Consider the following 21392-nt stretch of genomic DNA (forward strand, 5'->3'; position numbering starts at 1 on the left):
TTGTGTGTATAATGATAATCAATGCTATGTTTAGTAAAAATATACATTAATCAATAAGGTTACTTATTGTCTACTCAGACTAACTCACTTCTTTCTTACTAAATAATTTAATCATCGACCACCTGATCCTTTTTTTTTTTTTTTAAGTACTTTTACATGGCTTGCATAAAAAGTTTGTTGCCTGGCCATGTTGTTTTCTAAAATGTCTATTATTGTTTTTAGAGGGTTATAAAGTTAATTTTTCCAAAGTTTGTTTGATTTTTTCTAATCTAATTTTTATTCCTGATTGCATTATTTATGAATCGCAAAATCATAGCATGTTAACTTAGTCTCTATAACATGGCATGATATTATTTAGGGATTAATTTAGGACGTGTAAATAATAATGCATCTTTATTTTTCAAATATTCAACAATGAAGTAGCTTTTAAATTGAAATGAATAAATTACATATAAAGATAACCTGTAATCTGATGTAAGGATCCTCAAATTTATGAATATGCTAGAAGTAATTGTCTAAGAGCTTGGACTAAATAAATGTATGCACTTTGAGCCAGTTACCACATCAGTAGTCATTAAGGATTCATCGTTTCACATAGTTTGGGTTCTATAATGCGGTCACAACAAACAAGGAAGAACCATGTTCTGACTAATGCATCATGTCTACATATGATTTGATAGTCTGTTTCATCATCCTTTTTGCAGTACTGGCCAAGCAATGACTGTTAACTTTACGTTATAGAGGAGTGTCCTGTATATAGCCATGTCACCCATCTTAAGGTCAAACTGTCCATGTATAGAAATATTGCTTTTCTTTTTGTTCATAGACCTTTTAGAAATAAAAGAAGGAAGACCTTCAGTGTCCTCCTTCATGAAAGTTAGGCAATTAAATTTAATCTTACCGGTCAGTTCTTTTTCCAATTGAAAAAGAAATTTCTGTGGGAGAAAGAAGTTTCAAAGATTACAAATACACAACTTACAGTATCGATATTATATACTAAATCAGTTTTAAAAAATGGAGTGAAATGTTGAATTCCAAGTTAAATTATATATTACAGTAAGTGTCAAAATAAAAAAGCTCCTGGTAGATGTTGATAATACTAAGCTGCTTTTAGCTGTGAAAGCTTAGACCCTTATAAATAAAATTAATGTTTTGTTGATTTAATGGATTACTGTAAAATGTACATCTATTGCTTGCTCCATACTAACAGTGTTGCTTCTTTCCCTTATTACATTTGTGATTTATTTAATTTTTCTGCTGAAGCAATATAAGTTTGAACCATTCCTCTACTGAAACATTATTATTTTTAAAAAAAATATTCAATAAAGGATAAATACAAAGGCTTTTTAAAAAATAAATATAACTCCACAAAATGATTCTTCTGGGGACGTGGTTTGGCGATCCTAGCATCAGACTTTGATGAAATCAATTTGTTTTAGCATTTATATTTTATAAGTAATTACTGAATTTTATCTAAATTCTTATTCTTAAGAATTTCAGTAATTAAACTTTACTTCCATTAATCATTCAAAGAAAATATTTTTGTTTTTATTTTATTTATACACTTTCTTTTTAAAAAATAAAAAAAATGAAGCACTCCTTTTTAAGAGATGTATTCCACCATTAGGGAATTATACTTTAGTTGAAGTTTGTTTTAAAATATTCTTTATATTCTAAAAAGAAATAGATTAATAAACTCATTGAAACATTATTAAAATGTACATGTATATATAGTTGACTGTAAAAATTGATATATAAGAAGATGGTCAGGGTTGCGGTTAAAAGAGAAACAAAAATAGTTGTAAACTATTTTTGTTTCTCTTTTGACCGCAACCCTGACCATCTTCTTATATAACATTATTAAAATGTTTTTTGAAAAACACTTGGAGCATTTTTAAGTGAAGGGGAATTGAAATGGAACACACAATTGCTCTATATTAACTTCATGGTCCACTTTACAGGACTTAATCATAGGTATGAATAATATGTACAAAAGTGTTAACAAAGCATATTATTTGTATAGTTACATTAAAAAAAAAAGAAAAGTTAACTCACCTTTTAAGAAGCAGGGTAGCTCACTGATTAAGATGGTGTGTTACTACCAACTTTCTGATTCTGTTACCATAAGTCAATCCTATTGGTTCAGGAGCCCTCCTGGGGCCTACCCAGCCTCTGTAAAGTGGGTACTCTTTAAGTGGGGGAGGGGAAAGCTGGTGGTTGAGTTGATCATGAATGAATCACCTTCTGTATGACTTTTTTTTTAATAAACAGTACTTCCTTACAAAGTACTAAACCCCTGACCCTTCATATGAGCGTGGTTTGAAAAATTTTCCGTCCTAACAAAAATACAATTTTTTTTTCAACATAGTCTCCTTGTAACTCTACACACTTCTCCCAGCAATGCTTCCATCTCTGTAACCCGTCCAAAAAGTACTCAGCGTTTTTCTCAGCAAAATAATTGTTCACAAAGGTGATTGCCTCTTCTTTGACGAAAATGTCTGTTCTCCAAGTGCAATTTTTAGATGAGGGAATTATTATTATTTATTATAGTGATCTGTTGAAAAGAAAGTATGATTTCATCCAGCACTATCCTGGATTAGTTAACAAAGTCAGGTTTTGTTTCAACAAGATAAGACCTGCTTACGCACTTATTACTACACAAAACAAAAAATTACAGAACTGAATGGGATTGAACTTCTCATTCCCTCGCCTTGCTTTCAGTCTAGACTTATCTACTGTCTTCTACCTTCTAACTCCCTTCTCATCCGATCAATGGCTCTCTTCAATTCTCTGGATGTGGTTTAACTTAGAGTTGTGGAATTCTTCCCATTAAAACCTAGGGAGTGGATATGTGAAAGAATCTGGCTGGTAGCCTTGATCATATTGATATATCAAATGGTATATACTTTGAATATTAATAAAAATTGTCAAAGTAAAATTATTGTTACATTAGCGAAGAAAACACATTTTTTTCTTATAATACTCATCCCATTATTAAACTTAACGCCTTATCTCATCTATGATTGACACAGATTTAGTGATTGATTGGGCCCTTAGTAAATAAATCTAATGAACCCCAATTTAGTGAAACAGAAAAAAAAATTATTTAATATTAAATTAACAAAATTTTTTCTTTGTTTGTTATACAATTAAAAAAAGATAAAAACTGACTAAAAGATGTTTGTATGTTAGCTGTTTGTACCTTAGCTGATGTGATGCCAAGTGCAAACCTTTATTGTGAGGCCCCTCTCCCTACCAATATCTCCAATGAATCCTATCATGTAGATTTACCCTCTCTCCCTCCTTACTAACATAATTTTGCTTGATCTGTGAAATATAGTAGCGCATTTTATTTTTTCATCTGCTACTGTGATAAAGAACATTCAATCCAGTCATTTTTTAATTCTTTTTTTAACTCTTAGCATGGATTTTTATGTGTATACTGGTCTCACCTGGCTGAGGCCAGCCCTGGATGTTTGTAACCAGTTGTTAAGTCAATTTCCTCGTATATTTCCCTAATCGAGGAATATATGTCTTTTGTGTTAATATATAAATCAGTTTTGTGTTGTTTTTTTTTAATTTTTAGTCAGCATAAGTTGTTTTCGACGCTTGAGTATTTTCTCTCATATTATCCTGCATTTTATTCAGATGCGCCTATTTAATTTTGAATTTTTTACTTTTTTTGAATGATGAACAGGAAGGGCAGGCAGGGAGTAGTAATTGAAGTCGCTGAATAATTTAATTAAACCTCAAAATAGTTCACACCCGGTCCCAATATTGTTCTGACATGATCTTGATTTTGTTTAGTTCATTTTTCTTCTTTGTTTTTTGTTTTTTTAATTTATTTAGTTTTTAATTTCTCTGTACATTTTAATCTATTTTCACATTTTATTATTTGATTTGCAATTGTCATTTGATTAATTTATTTTATATTCAACTATACATTTTAAATTCCCTAAAATAGGAAAATGGAAAATGTTCTAAGACTTGCTGACTTGGAGAAACAAAGGTATTTACTTTTAAATGTATATTTTTCTATTTTTCAATTACTTTTTCTTTACAAATTTAAAACATTTAAGTAAAAAAAAGAAGAGAAAATTTCTATGTATTTCTGCTTCTCTATTAACTTAACAAATGTTTTACAAAATAGAGAGTAATCATTTATGGCCATGAATTAATTATTGTAGATTGTAGTGGATATAAATGTATTCTGCATGCTTCATAATTTTTCTCATGGTATTACTTTTGTTAGGGTAAAATGCTTTGCTCTGTTATACACTATGCTTGGTTCATTATTTATTAATTAACCTATAACGATAAGGATTTTCTAAGGTTTATTACTTTTTGTAGAAGTGCTATGTTGTACTATTATTAATTTAAAGGTCACTCAAAGGATATTTAATTGTGCAACATTATAGTTTGTATGATGATATATGTGCAATGTTTGTTAACATTTTTTAACTTTAAGATATAAGCGTTATGGTTTGGCAATGAATGTTTAATCTTGTCCGACTTCTCTCAGTATTTTTCTATCTAGCCAGTGAAATCTCATCTGAAACTCATCATATTTTTTAAGCATTGATAATATAGCTCCTATATGTTACTTAATTTTTTTTCTAAGACCAATACTTTTCAAATTTGTATTTTACTGGATTTTTATGCATTATTTTTATTGTAAAATGTTTTTTAAATTTGAGATCTATTTATAGAAAAGCCATTCAGTAACTTTGATCAATTAATACATTAATATTTTTTTCAAAACATCTTACCTCTGATCATCATTCTTGAGAAAAATATGTATAAATAAATTATCACATATTTTTATAGTATCATGTTTTTCCTTATTCCAAAATTTCTTTGCTATTTTAAAATTGTCTAGATCCATCCAGTTTCAACATCTAATATTAATCTAATACCATAACATTTCTGAGGAGAAGATGGGAAATAAACAAAAAACAAATTCTGGCCAGCAAGAAATAAACAAATAAATAAAAACTTAGTTATCTGTGACGCCGATGTTTCGACCTGAATTTTAGGTCTTCATCTAAGCTGAAAAAACAATGAGGAGATAACCATAACTTAGAGAAACATATAATATAAGGAAAATAATAAACAAACAAACTTGGAAATATTCATAAATTAAATTAAGTATATAGTGGTTGATAACAATGGGAGTAGATAGTAGTTACTTAATAACAATAGAAGATAAAATATAATATTATAGAGGTAAGAATTATACAAAATAAATGATAACAAAAATTTAAAAACATAGAATGTTCAAGAAATAAACATAATGAAAGGTGCGGAAGAAAATGTAAATGACGAGTAATGGAATTAACATAATAAGATATATAAGTAGTATTTAAAATAATGAAAAACAATTTAAATCAACATAATGAAATGTATGAAAGAAAACAATTTTAAATAGTTAAAAACAATTTATTTGCCGAAACTTTATTGAGCTTGAAATGAAGAGGGAATCACCTTCGTGAACAATTATTTCGCAGAGAAAAACACAGAGTAATTTTTGGACGGGTTACAGAGATGGGAGCATCGCTGGGAGAAGTGTGTAGAGAGTTACAAGGAGACTATGTTGAAAAATAAAAAAAATTTCGTATTTTTGTTAGGTCCAAAACTTTTCAGACCACCCTCGTATAGATGAAACCAAGAATTACCTCAGGTCTCGTTTTTTTTTTTAACACAAATTATCCATAACTTCTCACAACCCAGCCATTTCCAAACTCTCAGAACATGCCCTTGCACTTAATCACTCTTTTGATTTTGACCATACCACTATTTTAGCCACTATCCGTAACTTCCAAAATAGGCTCATCTCAGAATATATTTACATACATCTTGAACCTCTTCTGGTGAACCATAAAATTGATAAAAACTGTATCTCACATACCTTCAGCGATATATTAAACTTAATTAAGACTCAATAATTTATTTATCACCAAATATTTTTATTATCCTCTTTTCACCTGTTTATCATTCTATTCTATACTATACTACTTTCATTTATTTGTTTTCTTGTTTCAATACTTTATTTCCAATTAACTTATGTTTTCTTTACTAGTACAATTATCAATGTAGATAAAATATTATTATCACCATCAATACATAAAAAATGTTTGTTATCATTATCTAATTATTTTGTATGTTTAGGTTTACACCTTTATATTTAATAGTCTTTACATCTTTACTTACTTCTTTTACATTTATTGTATTATACTTATGTTGTATTCATTGTATTATCCTAACTATATTTTCTTTTGGGATATGATCATTTTATTTTTCTTTATATTTGTTATGAAGTCTACCATTTAATTTATATTTATGTTTCCTAAATTATATAATTCTTATAGTTATTATTGTCATATTTTTATATATATTTTTCTTGTATCTCGTATATATATATGAAAAACCGTTAAAGGTCATTTCTCCTCCACACTGTTTATTTCCACATTTCGTCACTGTTTTGATATCTTTCAATAGGAACAGGTGGGTACTTTTAATTTGTTCTTTACTTATATTATTTACTATTTTATTTTTATTTTTATTTATTCTTTCTTGACCTTTATTTATTCTGAACTTATGTCCTTAATTTTCCGTCTTTTAGTGTGTTAAATTTTTTTTTCTCATATCTACTTTTCTTTTTTTAAGTGTTATTACATCCCTGTTTCTATTAAACCTAATACAGTTCAAGTAATTTTTTTTTTACATGTATGTGTATACCTATCATTCTATATTTTATACTATTGCAATATTTGTTTCTTCTTTTTGTTCATTTGTATATAATTTTCTTTTCACTTATATTATATATTTTTAACCCTACCTTAATTTACTTTTTTTGTATTTTATTATCCTACAATTTCAAAATAGTTATAGTTATTTTTGTATCTTTTTAGCTCTGATGGGGCTCTACAAAGTGGGGTGAAACGTTGGCAAATAAATAGTTATTAACTATTTTTTGTTTTCTTTTGACCTCACTACCTCTTCTTCATATTTTAATTTAATTTCTTTTTGTTTATTTAACTGATTTATTTTGTATAATTCTCACCTCCATAATATTATATTTCATCTTGTATTTTTATCAATTAACTACTATCTATTTCCATTGTTATCAATCAACTAATATCTACTTAATTTATTGATATGTGTATTTCCAAGTTTGTTTGTTTATTATTTTTAATTTTTTTTTGAGTTTTGGTTGCTATCTCTTTATTTAGTTGTTTTTTTCAGCCTTGATGAAGACCTGAAATTTAGATCGAAACATCGGCACAAATAAATAAGTTTTATTTATTTGTGTATTTTTTGTTGATACAACCCCAATCATCTTCTCCTCATATTAATCTAAGATCAATTATAAACTCCTCACCATAACATTTCATTTCATTTTCATTTTATTTGCTATATCCTTATAAAATCTTTTACCACCTGCTGTGCATTTACAATGACTGAATTTTTAGAAAAACTCTAAAGACATACAAATGGTTAAATTGAACTTTTAGGCCTCATTTTACCGCCAATGATATGGATATGATATGATATAACTTTTTCAACATTTTAGCTATGATTTCTTTTGATGAAACATTTCTTTTTTCAATAGAAATGAAAGTATCCTTACATTTATTTTCTGTTGATTATCCTCTCATAATGTTCATTTTGTTCTCATATAATCAGTATTTATTGGTTCTGTCTGTGATGAATAAAATTGTCAATTTGGTCATAGTTGTTAAAATCATGAGTTATTACCTACATTGCTTTGCTACATTCAAGTTCACAATCAACATCTTTGATGTCTTCTTTCTCTTTTACTTTAAAATTCAGCATGCGAGATTAGGGATTCCCTATTTGGAAATATTTGTCTGCGTTTTCTTCCATAGAAGGCAATTCCCGAATTTTTATCATTTGATTGATAAAAACAACAAATAACAACTTAAAAAAGGAAAGAGATGGATTCACAAATAAACACAATAGATGTAACTAATCAAGTAAACATTTATTCTTTTATTTCCATTTTGTCTAGTGGACTGGACAAACGCCCACTACATTTGGACTAGATTGGACTCTGCTTTCTCATTAATAGGCTATTTTCTTATGGCATTTTCCACTTATTTTTACTACTTTTACTGAAGCTTTTGATGTTTATCTTTCCAATTTTAAGGTATAATTTAACATATAAGTCTCTTAATGAATATATCTAAGTAAATATTTCTAATTGATAATGTTGAATATGTGATCTGACAATATTTTTTTATTATTTTTGTCCATGATACTCATAATGCATAATGTAGTTATTTATTGGATTGTGTGATGATATTACTTTCTTTTTTTAATTTTTCAGCAAATATTGTGTTATCAGATTAAATTTTTTTCCTTCATTAAGTGCCTATTGATTATATGCTCACTTAAGTGTTTTTGGGAATTGGTGCATTTATTCTATTGTTTATGTCCTTAGCTTTGCAAGCTAAAATGCATTAACTAAAACAATATGCATGGCAAAATTTTATTGTCTGGCAATTATGCATGTGATTCGTTAAGTGCTGTTTAATTTTTTTTTGTATTGTGATCAATTATTGATTTTTTCCAGGTGATATTATCAGTATTGGATTCGGCATGAAAAGATTGTTCTTATGAATTATTTAGAAAATTAAAGTATATATAAAACTTTAATTTTGTAAATAATTCATTAAAGTACTTATAAAATTTTATTTTCACCCACTGGAATAATTTAATAAGTTATGGTTAAAGTATCATTCATTTTCCATTATAGGATTTTTTTTTTAAGATTCTCAGCACAAAATAAATAAAAGAAAAATTATCCCAGAATCATTCTTGTGATAATATATCACTTATAAATATTTATTTTTATGAAAATAAATCATTCAAAAGCTGCATAAAGTAAAGTATCAGAAATAAATTTTGCAGAATTAGCAGGAGGACCACTTAATTCCCTGTGAACTATTTATCAGTTATATTTACAGCAACAAGCTTATATAGCATATTTCTTACTTTTCCTCAGCTTTTTTTATTCTTTTATTTTTAAATTGAAATTTTCCTATATTTTAAGTTTTCATTAAAATATTATTATTAAGGTGATGCATGACCCTTGTTTTAAATTAAATTGTCAGTTCCACTCCATATTTTTCCCATTTGAATATTTTTTTATATTTATAAATTTGTGCATTTTACTACTGTTCCATTATTGAATTGTTGAGAGTATTCTTTAAATTTTATTTAATAACTTCTGAATAATAATTTTATTAATTGTTTTTGCCTAAATAGCCACGGAACTTATTCACTTTAAGTGATGATTTTAATTTTTAGAAATTAATATTTTGTTTACTTTTGAATGAATTGAACATTACTTATTTGATTTTTTAGTATATGTTTTATTAGGCATCATCTATATGATTGAAGGACATTCATGCATTATTTCTTGTGTTTATATGTGATGTGACTTCATTATATTTTTAGTTTAGTCAGCATCAGGCAGTTATGTTGATATTTTTTTTCTTAATTGGACCTAGTGAGTCCAATTGGAAATTTAAAAACTTAGTAATTTTTTATGGATTCCATAAATAATTAATATATCCTTAGAGGATCTTTCCATACCAAGTTATTCTACAATTTCTGTTTGTAATATTGTTGTTTTAATAGTTGAACTTCAATATATCTGTTGATAAAGATTTCCTTTAACACTATTGCTGTTAATTAATGAAATAATGTAAGTAGTATCCAAAAGATAGAAAACACTAATTTTATTTAATTTTATAATGCAGGTTGTAAAAGATCTAATTTGTGGAATTCATGTGATTGAAGAAACCTTTTTATATACATGTATTTAACTTATTAAGGTTTTCATTAGATCACTGTCAAAGATCTAATTTTGTATTTTATAAAATGGTGTATAACATTTATCATCCATCCATTTTGATTTGTTTTAAAAATAAATTTATCAGCATGAAGAATTATTAAATGTGAATTTCAATTCATATCAAGTGTTACTCCAGATCATAAGTAAGGAGACATTAAAATCAATATCATTCTTCATTTTATTTTTTACCTGTTAATAATAATTTTTATTTACCAGTAAATTATATTTTCATCATATTATTCTGCTCTATAACTTTCATTTCATTTATTCTGATCAGTGATATTAGCTGTTGTAAATTTATTGTAATGCTGTTAAGTGAGATTACTTATTGTTTGGCTAAAATTTGGTTAAAGGCGGCAGAGGGAATCAGAAAACAAACTAGTGGAAGAGGAAGCAGCTAAGAGAATCGAGGCATTAGTGAAGAAACGTGTTGAGGAGGAGCTAGAAGCGAGGAGAGAGGAAATAGAGGCTGAAGTTGCTCGAAGGGTGGAGGAAGCAAAGGCTGCAATGGAGGCTGAACTAAGGGCTGAAATGGAGGCCAGGAGACAGGAGCTTATTGCCCAAGAAAAGAGGAGAGAGGTAATGCCACAAATTGCTTTAGCCTCAACATTTTCACTCACCTCATTCATCTCTTTTTCAGTATTATGGAGCGAAGCATTATTGATGTGTGTACCAGTCTTATCATAGGCTAAAAAAGTATTTCATTAATATTCAGTCGGCCTAGGAATGTTTTATCTGGTAATAAGGAAGGATTTGTCTCAATTTTTAATTGAATCAATTCTTCAAGGTTTTCGTTAACTTTTTTCCATTTTTCTTTTTTCTATATGATCTGTATCACAACTTCTTTCTCTAAAATCTAAGCTCAAATCGATTCTCAGTGTCAGGTTTAACTTGGAAAAATCTTCAAATTGTACAGAATATGGATTTTTTTTGGTGTAGTCTCAGAAAATATTTTTTTTCCTTGGATTTTTAAAATTTTGTCTTAAAATGTCCCTTGGTTTTTCTTTTACTACTGAAATGAATTAGATGAGAATTGATGGTGTCATGAAGAAAAATATTTTTAGACGAAAATCTGGAAAACTTGTAAGAAAATACATGTTCAGATAATTATCCTGTTAACGAAAATTCTTTATCTTCTCTAGCTTGGGTTTCTTTGCTTTTGGGATGATCAGCACAGTGTCAAACATTTCCCTTTGGAAGAGTTTTTCGGTTGATTTAGTGTACATTGTTTTAAAATTGTACTGTTTTGTTTAATTATCTATCTTGTCCTTATTTTCTCACATTTTCATGAATGAGCTAATCATGTTTTTCTCTTGCATCAAAACCAATGTTGTACAATGGCATTGTAGGTAATGTTATGTTATAAAGTCACATTTCCTGTAAAATGATGAGGCTGGTTCACATATTTGATGTAGCAATTAAACCTAATTATTTTTATTATCATTATTTTTTTAAAAACTTTTTTTCCAGTTATTAGTGAACAGTTTCTAATTTTAAGTAGTTATAATTTTTCATAGGTTGTATGATGTTTATTATTATTTTATATCCAATACTATATATTTTTCAAAATTGTTGATGACTACTATACAACCTAGGAATTAAGTTAAAATCTGAACATAAAATAAAGTTGTTCATTATTGAGCTATAATTATTTTTATTATAACATATTTTAATCTTGGTGTCGACACATTTATTTACTACTTCATGATTTAGGTATCATCCTTTAACCCTTAGTCCACAACGTGTGGTAATTTTTCACCCAAACGACAAATTCTCATTTGTGTTGAGGGTCATTTGAAGTGGACTCTCCAGTATTCTCTTACACAGAACTCCAAAATTCTCTTACACTTCGAGGAAGTACGTCTGCCTTTATTATGAATGTATTCATTTACTATCTCTTGAAGTAATTTTATTTTTGGGTAAAATTTCGCCAAACAATCTTAAATTTTCTAATTTTCGGCTGATGACTATGAAACCATATCCTGAGATGAATTCTGTTGGCTATCTGACCAAAGGAATTGTGTTTTTGACAAAGATTTTGAGACAATTTGGATGGATATATAATTTAAAAGTATATATTCCTTAATTTGAAACTTTTTTTTTAATCTTTCATTTAATCAAAGACTGATTAATCCCGTTTCCAGGTTTTAAAATAAAAATTATGAAGTTTGATCCTTTTTAAAATAAAAAATGTAATACTTCATACTTTGTACTCCTCTTAAAAGTTGTAACAGGTAAATGAAAGGAAATAAATTAATAGTATGTTTGTGTTATTTGATCCAACATTTTGATTCTTGTAACTGTAAGTCAAGTTGTTGACCAAGGGTTAAACTTATGTTTATACAAAATGAACTTCCTTTCCAAAAATACTTTGTAATTTGACTTCTTTTACTCCTGTAAATACAAGAAGTCACATTATCCAGTAAAGATATTATTTTCGATCTTCAGTTTTTACAATTTACCTGTGTTAGTCCAAAAAAAAATTTGAAAATGTATTGCTGTATTCTCCAATTCGGTAATCTTTCATTATTTCAAACAGTCTTAAAGAAACTTTAAACTTTTTTATGATGTTATTATTTTAAATGAAAAAACAATATTATGTAACAGATCAAAAGATAATTTATTTAGTTAAATTAATTATAATAAATTCATTCAGTTTAATATATGAACTCATATAATTTTTTGTTATTTTTAATTTGCTTTTTTCAAAGATATAAAACAAACTTAATTTTTTCTTTTTTGTATTTTGATTTATTAATATCAACTTTTTATGTTGTACGCTTATCTCACCATATCATAAGTTTATGTTCAATCTGTAAAAGCCTTAAAGTCAGATTTATTTTTATTGTTGCCATGCTTATAATGTTTCCATATTGAAAAGAAAATGCCAAAATCGTAACAGAGCTAAATATTTTCAATAAAAAAAATCATATAAAGTACAATACTTTACCCTAACAAAGTTTTCTTGGAAATTAGAATTTAAAGATATTAATGATTACCAATTGAGTTGTTTCATATCATATCTGCAAGTGTCCTAATCAGTTTTTGCTTGTTCAAAACTATTGATATTGTGAAAATTGATTGATTCGGAACAAATACAATCACTTATAATCAAATGACATTCATAGTTTTCTTTTTTGCTTCATATTTTCTTTAGTGAAACTAAAATTAAGTTGAAGTAATAATATTAAAGTATTTACAGTTGATTCTTATCTCTTATTTATATGACAAATAACTTCAAGTTGTACTTTGTTTGAGTCAAAAATTGGTTTTAAGTTGTTGAGATCAGCTTTTAGGCATTTTTAGTTGTAACAGATGTAATAATTTTATATTATTTGATAGTATATGAGTATATTTTCCTGTATCTTTAATATCTGCTCTTATAGTGCTTCAAATATAATGGTTTTCATAATTTCCTATTTGTAAACATAAGAGCCATTTCAATGGCTAATGAGCAACTAACTTTGGCTGACATAAAATAATTCAGCAGACATTTCATGACATGTTGCTGCATCTTTGATATTATGAGGTTAGATAAAAAATTGATATAGGTAACCTTTATCTAATGAAGGTATTATTTTTAAAGTTTAATATCCAATTTCAACTTTTATAATAGTTATGTTTACCATATTTTCATTAGATTTGAAGGGCTAAAATTCTTCTGGATATTATTTCGAGTTGTCCTATTATTTCCACACCCTCTTTCCTAATTAATTGAGTTTTTCTCGAAGGATTTGTAATAAATTTTTATTATTAAAGAATGCAAGGATATTCTTTCACACTTATGCCAGAAACCTCATTCAATTTGGTATTTTGCTGAGATAAAACTTGAATACCTTTGGCTAATAGAATTTTTTATTTAATATGAATAAGGCCACAGAGATGATCAGTTTATCATCTTTTACACCATCAATGAAGGAGAAATATTTTTTCTCTTAGAGTGATTTTTTAATAAAGACAGTTAAAAAAGTATTCTTTCTACTAAAAGACAAATTCAAACTTTTCTCTTCACCCTTTTATACTTTATACTAACTTACATTTACACAACCTTATATCCTGATGTAAAATTTTAAAATAAAGTGATTCAAACGTTAGCTATTTCAAAGATAAATGATTTAAAAACCTATTAGTGATAGAGATATTCATTTAATTTATTTTAATTTTATATTTTTCTAATATCATTAATAATAGGATGTACAGTGATAGGCTAATTCTTTATCTATATTTCTTGGTTATTGATCTATAAGCCATATTTAAATATATTATGCTAGTCCTTTCGTTTTATTTTACCGTTTTTTTTTTTTTTAAACTCCATTATTTAAAAAAACTTTAATTTACATCGCAGTACTTTAGTGTAGGTAATGTAAAGTTATTTCATTTAAGTAAATTAAAGTGGCTGTTTCAACTGATTTTTTGTTCAGATTTTGACAAACCCATGGAACAAAGGGAGGAAGTTAGGGGCCAAAACGGAATAAATAAATTATTGTTTTTAAATTTTGCTGTTAAAGTATCTAATACTCAATCAACTTAACAACAAAAAATTTTTCTTATCATTGTGTTTCATGTGTGTTCGTTTTTTTCCTAACTACTGGTTTCCAGGATGCCATCTACTACAGACCATTTGCCCAGGTTCACTCAAAGGATATTGAGTAGATGTATATGAGACTTCGTCGGTAAGTATACAAAACTTCAAAACAACACCCGACAACAGACGCAAAATGATTTGTACAAATTTGATCTATAGTAATAGGTGATGTTCTAAGATAAGAGGCTACAACTAAGTTGAGAAGGATTTATCAACAGACATAGGAAAAAAATAAAGGTTTTTGAAGTTCTTTTACAATATTTTATGAGGGTTTGTATTGTTAATTTATATTATTCCTAGCGTTTCTGTATTGGGTAAGATTTCTTTTTTTTTTTTCTTTATAATTTCAATCAGTATAAATTGGATATCGATAATTCAGAATTATTCATAGCGATTTTTTTTCTTTTAATATCGGTACTCTGAGTTTATTTATTTTTAATAACTTACTTTTCCACTTATTTGTTGTTTTTTCTCATTATTAAACAATTTTCATTTAATTTTTTATTCCCATTTCTCTTTTTATATAAAGTATTAATGCTACTTAATTTACTTACCTGTGTGTTTTCTTGTTTCTTATGTTCTATTTTTTTTTTTTTTTTAAATTTTCGTTTATAATTTACCAACAATTTATGTTTGAAAAAAGTTATTATGCATGTATTACTTTAAATAAATAATAAAATAAATACAAACGCTTTTTATGTGTGTATACATTTAGATGTATATGATTAACAAGAACCATGGGGTTCTTTATTAGGCGGTACGAAATGTATCCCCAAGTGCACTCGTGGGATTGTGCTCAGTTGTAGTTCTAAGCGACATATTTTTATATGTTTTGAATAGGAAGAAGAAACAAAGAAGCGAGAGGCTCTTGAACAGATTATGGCTGAGAACAACAGGAAGATCGAAGAGGCACAACGCCGTCTGGTATGATTTTTAAAAATGAGAATTATTCATATTTATATCATAAAAATTTCATTTTTGATATTAAGTTTAGATAATGATGTAGTATTTAAATTGTTATATTCTCCCATTATATTTGATATTAATACCTTTTGGGTTTCAGCAATTGCTATTTAAATTTTTTTTTAAGTGATTGATTAAATTTATCTAGTTCAGTCAATTTATTTTTATGTATTTAATATTATACCAATGAAAAAGAAAATTGTTGAAGCAACCCCAAAAAGATTTATTTATTTTTTGATGAGGCTCTAAAGAGAAATAAATGAAATAGTTCTTGCTTGCAGGTTATAATTGAAGTCATTAAACTTAAGTTAAAACTAACTTTTGATTAATAGGTTATATATTTTTTTTTGTAGTAATCATATTTTATCAATTCACATCCAAAACTGGCATTTCTTGTAATACAGCCGCATAATTTAGATGTGCCTTAACCTCTCAAGTATTATAACATTGGCATAAAATAAAATCTATAAGGTCTATCTATCTATCTATAAAATCTATAAGACATAGGTAATAAAATCTATAAAATAAAATTGGCTAGCGTTTGTTGTTATCAAAAGTAATGTATTAAATGAAATTACATATTTCTCTTAATGAGACATATTAAAATCTTGGGTTTTACATTACACTGTAAAACCCAGGAGGATTATTTGTTTGATGTTTTGAAAGAACCTTCTGACTAAAGAAAACTTGCACTCCAGCTACTTGAAGTTATTAGATGGGACTCCTACTATCAGTTTCTTCATATTTTGAGTAATAGAGGTTTAAAGAAGCGATAAATTTTCTTTAACTTAAATAAAATTGTAATATTGCTTCTATGTTCAGGCTGAGGAACGGCTAGCTATGGTGGAAGAACAACGTAAGATGGAAGAAGAAAGACAGAAAATGAGAAAAGAAGCTGAAAAAAGACTAAAAGAAGAACAAAAAAAAATACTTGGAAAAAACAATTCACGACCAAAGTTGTCATTTTCGTTAAAACCTATAACATGATGTCACTCCCGTCCTTCCTCTTGGTTAAATATTCATTCAGGACCTAATTTAAACTTTTTTTTCATCCATCTTTCTTTCTGTATATACTGTATACATATTTACGTTCACGATTGGTGCGGTTAGAACTTCTAGCTCCAGCGGTAAATTTTATAGTAATAATGGACTTGTAAATAATTGATCAAATGTGTTCATAAATTAATGATTTGGATTTGGTTATGTAATTTTTCTATAAATTTGAATTATTACCATTGTTCTCTTCTATAGGCAGTTCCTATGAATTTTAATTTTAGTTTTATAAAAATAAATAAATTAATAGAGGATCTGTTTGATATAGAAGGCAGTTGGTATTATGCTGTAAATACTTTTAGAAAAAATACATAACTGAAGCCATTTTATCCATTTATTTTTTGTTTAAAGATAACATTTGTATATTACTTTTTAATATAAATTTGATTAACCAGATGGGTTCTTAGAATAAATTACGCTTCCCATTCCCTTCTTCTCTCAATTCCCTTTCTTGATTTTTATTTTTTTGTTTTTTTCGATACAGTTTTGTATTAATGCATATTTCTTTTATGAAATGAGTTTTAATGGTTTGTTTATTTTATTATAAGTGAAAAATAAACTATGTTAAAATAGAATTAGAAGTATGCTTTATTTTGTTTTCTGATTCATTATGACAAAATATTTTATATGATTTAGAAGTTGTATGATAATATTAAATAATTTTGATGTAACTTTTTTTTCTAATAAAGCTACCTTAAAATTCACCAAAAATTCTGATAACTTGAAGAACATTGAGATTACACTAAGTAATATGATGAGTTCAACTTTTTCTGGTTCCTTTACACAGTTCTACAGTATTTCATGTATCTTGAGTAAATAGCGAAAATGTCTCTCCCATTAAAATAATAAAATTGTTTTAAATATTGATAAATTATATTATTAATCAGTCACATGTTATTTTGAATATATCATTCCTTTGCTTACACGGTACAGTGGAACATCTGACAAAAAAGTTTTTATTTTTTTTAATTTCTCGTATTCAAAAGATGGTAAAGTTTTATGTTCTGCTGTGATGCTACATACTACTCCCAAAGGTAGGTAGGGGTTTGGAATCGAGGGAGGAAAGCGGATGTAAAACTATTATCTGTTATATCATTTTTTGCTTTTATCTCGAATGTTATATTGGCTTTGGTGATGCCAGTTCTAAACAAAACTGATGTACATCAATGTCCTACCCAAGTGGTCATTAAATTGATTTTTCTAAGCACAATTGTTCTTGTAATATGGAGTGGAAAAATGTAGCTAAATATTATATTCCATAAAACAGTCTTCATTTTTTTTAAATAATGTTTTTTTCATTACAACCTGATATCCCTAATAAAATATTGTAGGAGTCAATAGTTCAAAAAAGGTTTCCAACAAATGAATTACTTCCTCTACCTTCAACAGTAATCAAAGTGCCAACATTTTGAGTTTTTTTAAAAAAGAAAAAATAAGGTTCCTAGAAAAATATCTTTCAGTAAACCTAAGATTTGTGTTCAGCTGCTTTAAAAACAGGAGGCGTCAAAAAGTACAACAAAACTTTCCCCTAGTTATCCTATAGTGTCAGCATTTTTGTAAATTTGAAGTTTATCAAAAGGAATTAGCTGAACTAATTCCTTTATTATTAAAATAAGGGGTTATTTTTCACTATAAATATTGCTCTGGTTTAGCCTGGGCAGATTGAAATTTAATTCTTGGTGGACCCTCCAGAATATATCTCGATTTTTTAGCTCTGCCTATTATAGGTCGGAAAGGTTTTTTCTTCCCTTTTCTTATTTATTATTCATTCATTAGTCATTTGGGGCATGCAGGGTGGTTATCCTACAGTTTACTGACCTATTCTGGCCAGTGTGGGTAAGTCGAGATTCATTCAGGGGCTCCACCAGGAAATACATTTACAACCTGCCAAGGCCGAATTTAAACTATTGCTGTTTCTGGAATGAGGCTGCTAATTTGTTCCCTTAACAATTATGGTATCAAGGTTAATGAAGTTTTTTTTTCCCTCCCTAACTTTATTGTTGTAGTGGTGTAATGTGCTAGGGTTACATATGCTATTAGTGCCAATAACTTAATTTTTTTTGTTCAGACTACAAAATCTTTTCATTTACAATTATTTAGGGGGGGGCAGGATAGTACCATTTAATTTTAAAAGAGAACAATTTTGCACTGGTGTAGCCCAGCACTCAGGTGAGCCCTTTTTAGATGTGGCTATACCTTATCCACCTGCATCTGTCGGGTAGGTCTAACCATCCTGGTCTGCATCCGTCTGGGTGCCTCCTTTAGCATGCAGCCTGGTCTCAGACTGCATCTGCTTCGCCTATATCTTCTATTGGGGGCTCGCCTCGGGTAGTCTAACCCTTCCCAATGTAGTAAAGTGTGTCGGGCAGACTAACTCCTTCCACTCGTAGTTGAGCTCACTGAAGAAGGGATTGTAGCGAGAGAGAGCAAGTAGTTGGACCACAACTCACCAGAGCGCTCCACCTCGAGCCTCACCGAAGCTCTCAAATTTACTTATTACTTCATTTTGTAAAGAACACGTTGTAATTTTTGTATATTAATAATTTCTGTACATAATACTTAGCAATATCTGTGCAATGAATAATAAATAACAATGCAATGCACGAACCTATCTCAAGCAGACATGTACCGACCGCTTCTCGGTCACAGCCGAATGGACTAGACCTATAAATAAGGGACTCTATAAATCCCCCAATTCGATTGTAAGAAAAAAAAAAAAAAACCCAATTCGATCGTAGATCCACATCCTTTCCTGGGTCTAGTCATGGCACAGGTGGCGTATACACTGCTTGAGATAGAGAAGTTTATTGCCAATCTATTCTCGTAAAAGTTGTGTTTTTCAGTACGTCCACCTAAGACGATGGCCTATCTCCTCTCCTTCTCTCCAGCAATCTTAGTCCGTCGCTTCATCTCGGCAATTAAGATTGTAACCTATTCCTTAAGGTTACACTGGCCCGTCCGCTTCATCTCGGCAACCAGTGTAATTTCCCGTCTCTCCCCGGCTCTAGTCCGTCCGCTTCATCTCGGCAACTAGAGCTGCACCTAGCCTTATCAGCTTACTGGTCCGTCCGCTTCATCTCGGCAACTAGTGAGCTGGCTCCTATCTTGACAGTTCTAGTCCGTCCGCTTCATCTCGGCAACTAGAACTGTTACTCTGCCTCAGACTCTCTTACCTAAACCTCCTCTACCTGCGTCAGTGTCCAGGGCTCATCCTCTGGCACGGCCGATCCTATTTTATTATAATGAATACGCCTTGTCGTGGGCCTTCTGTAAAGAGATATCAGGCTGGAGAAATCGCCTAAGACCAGACAACCCCGACAGGATAATTCTGCTGACCAACCCTCTCTCGGAGTCCCTCCTGTAATGCTTCCAGTCCATAGCTTTTCACTTCATATTTAGCTACATCCTTGAGAATGAGGTCTAGAGGCATCACTTCGACCTGCACTGCCTTATGTGACACTGTTCTGTAAGTCTTCGTGACTCTCAGCAGAGCCAATCTCTGTTTGGTGGCCAGTCTTCTCTTCTGATCCTGTGAGAGGTTTTGGCTCTAGACAGAGGATGCATACCTTAGAATGCCCAGGACCACGCCTTCGTAAATGGCTATCATGGCTGGGTACCTGATTCCCCAGAACACACCCCGTATCCTGCTTAGTCTGTCGAGTGATAGGGTCACCCTATCCCTTAAATGCACTAGGTGAGGAATAGCATCAAATTGTCTTCATCCTCCTCACACTACTCTCCAGCGAAACGTGCACTTTTCTGCTTTAATCTGGCTCTGTTGTTTTCGGTCACCATGGCTACTAGGTCGTCAATGTAGGCAGTGGCAACAAGGTGGATTGAGTTTAGAATAATCCATCGTTCATGCCAGGGGCGGATTTACCACTAGACTCCAGCCTAATGATGAATAATGGCAGGGCGCAGGCCTCCTACTTGGCAAAGGTGTTACCAACGCATGGCATGAATGCTTTTTACAATAATGTTCCAACTTCATCAAAGAACTCATTTTTAAAAAAATATTTCTGTGGAGTAATGAAAGATGTCAGGAAGCTGTCAAAGCAAAAACCGACCAATTGATAGGTCTGGAAGAATTAGAGATTTTAAAGATTCAGTGGAGTTCAAAAGGCACAAGTCCATTGCTAGTGAATTCATTAAGGATAATAACAGGAAAGAATTGTTTCCTACTTCAATAAAATAAAATAAGTTTGGTTCAAAATTAGGTCTATTCAGGTACTCGGTACTTTAAATAGTATATCGAATTATTTAATATAAGAGGATGTCATACTTAATCCATTAGAAATAATAGAAGTGTTGGACAAACATTTTTGTGGGTCGTGAATCAGCCACAGCACTAAGAAATTAAACGTAAAGAAGCAAAACATATTTCAGGACAACACGCTTTATGCTCTCAATGTAACTTTGACCTATCTTTCATGATGGGGATAGTAATTAAAAAGTGTCATTAAAAGTTAGTACCTGATTTAGATGAAATTTTCTACAAAATTTTAATAAATGAATTATATGTAGATGGTTGAATGTATTAAATTAAGAAGGCCGTTAAATTTTTTTTTTTGTTTATCTGTATCTGACCATTTTTGACCTTAGAGTGTGGGTTATCCTATAGATAACCTTATCCAAACCAGAGCGGGACGATCCAATTTTTATGCCTTGGAACCGCCAAAAATCGGCCTAGCCGGATTTGAACCGGGCCGAAGTAGGATCAAGGTTGCTTAAAAAAAAAAAAAGAAACAAACAAAACCGGGACCATCTCCTTCATAAAACATGTACCATACGAAGATAATTCATCAGTTAGGGTATGCTTATAGACATTTTATAAGCGGTCTAAGGGTTATAGAGAAATTTGTTACTTAGGTGAAAAAGTGCTATAGTGACTGATGTGTTACGTCTAAA

General features: G+C 29.4%; 1 protein-coding gene across 2 annotated transcripts in view; it reads left to right on the forward strand.

Annotated features, from left to right (window-relative positions):
• The window catches only part of Arglu1 (Arginine and glutamate rich 1), a 23170-nt gene extending 6290 nt beyond the window's left edge, over positions 1-16880 (forward strand). The window contains exons 3-6 of one of the 2 annotated variants that reach the window (XM_014423682.3): positions 3965-4009; positions 10237-10462; positions 15309-15392; positions 16254-16880. In XM_014423682.3, coding sequence (XP_014279168.1) covers positions 3965-4009; positions 10237-10462; positions 15309-15392; positions 16254-16418 — 520 coding nt within the window. In that variant the 3' untranslated portion in view covers positions 16419-16880. The remainder of the gene's footprint in view (positions 1-3964; positions 4010-10236; positions 10463-15308; positions 15393-16253) is intronic. The other variant, XM_014423683.3, reaches the window with a different exon arrangement.
• Positions 16881-21392: the final 4512 nt, after the last annotated feature.

This window comes from Halyomorpha halys, unplaced genomic scaffold, assembly GCF_000696795.3.
Source record: "Halyomorpha halys isolate HHAL.00 unplaced genomic scaffold, Hhal_1.1 Scaffold434.1, whole genome shotgun sequence".
Taxonomy (NCBI): Eukaryota; Metazoa; Arthropoda; class Insecta; order Hemiptera; family Pentatomidae; genus Halyomorpha; species Halyomorpha halys.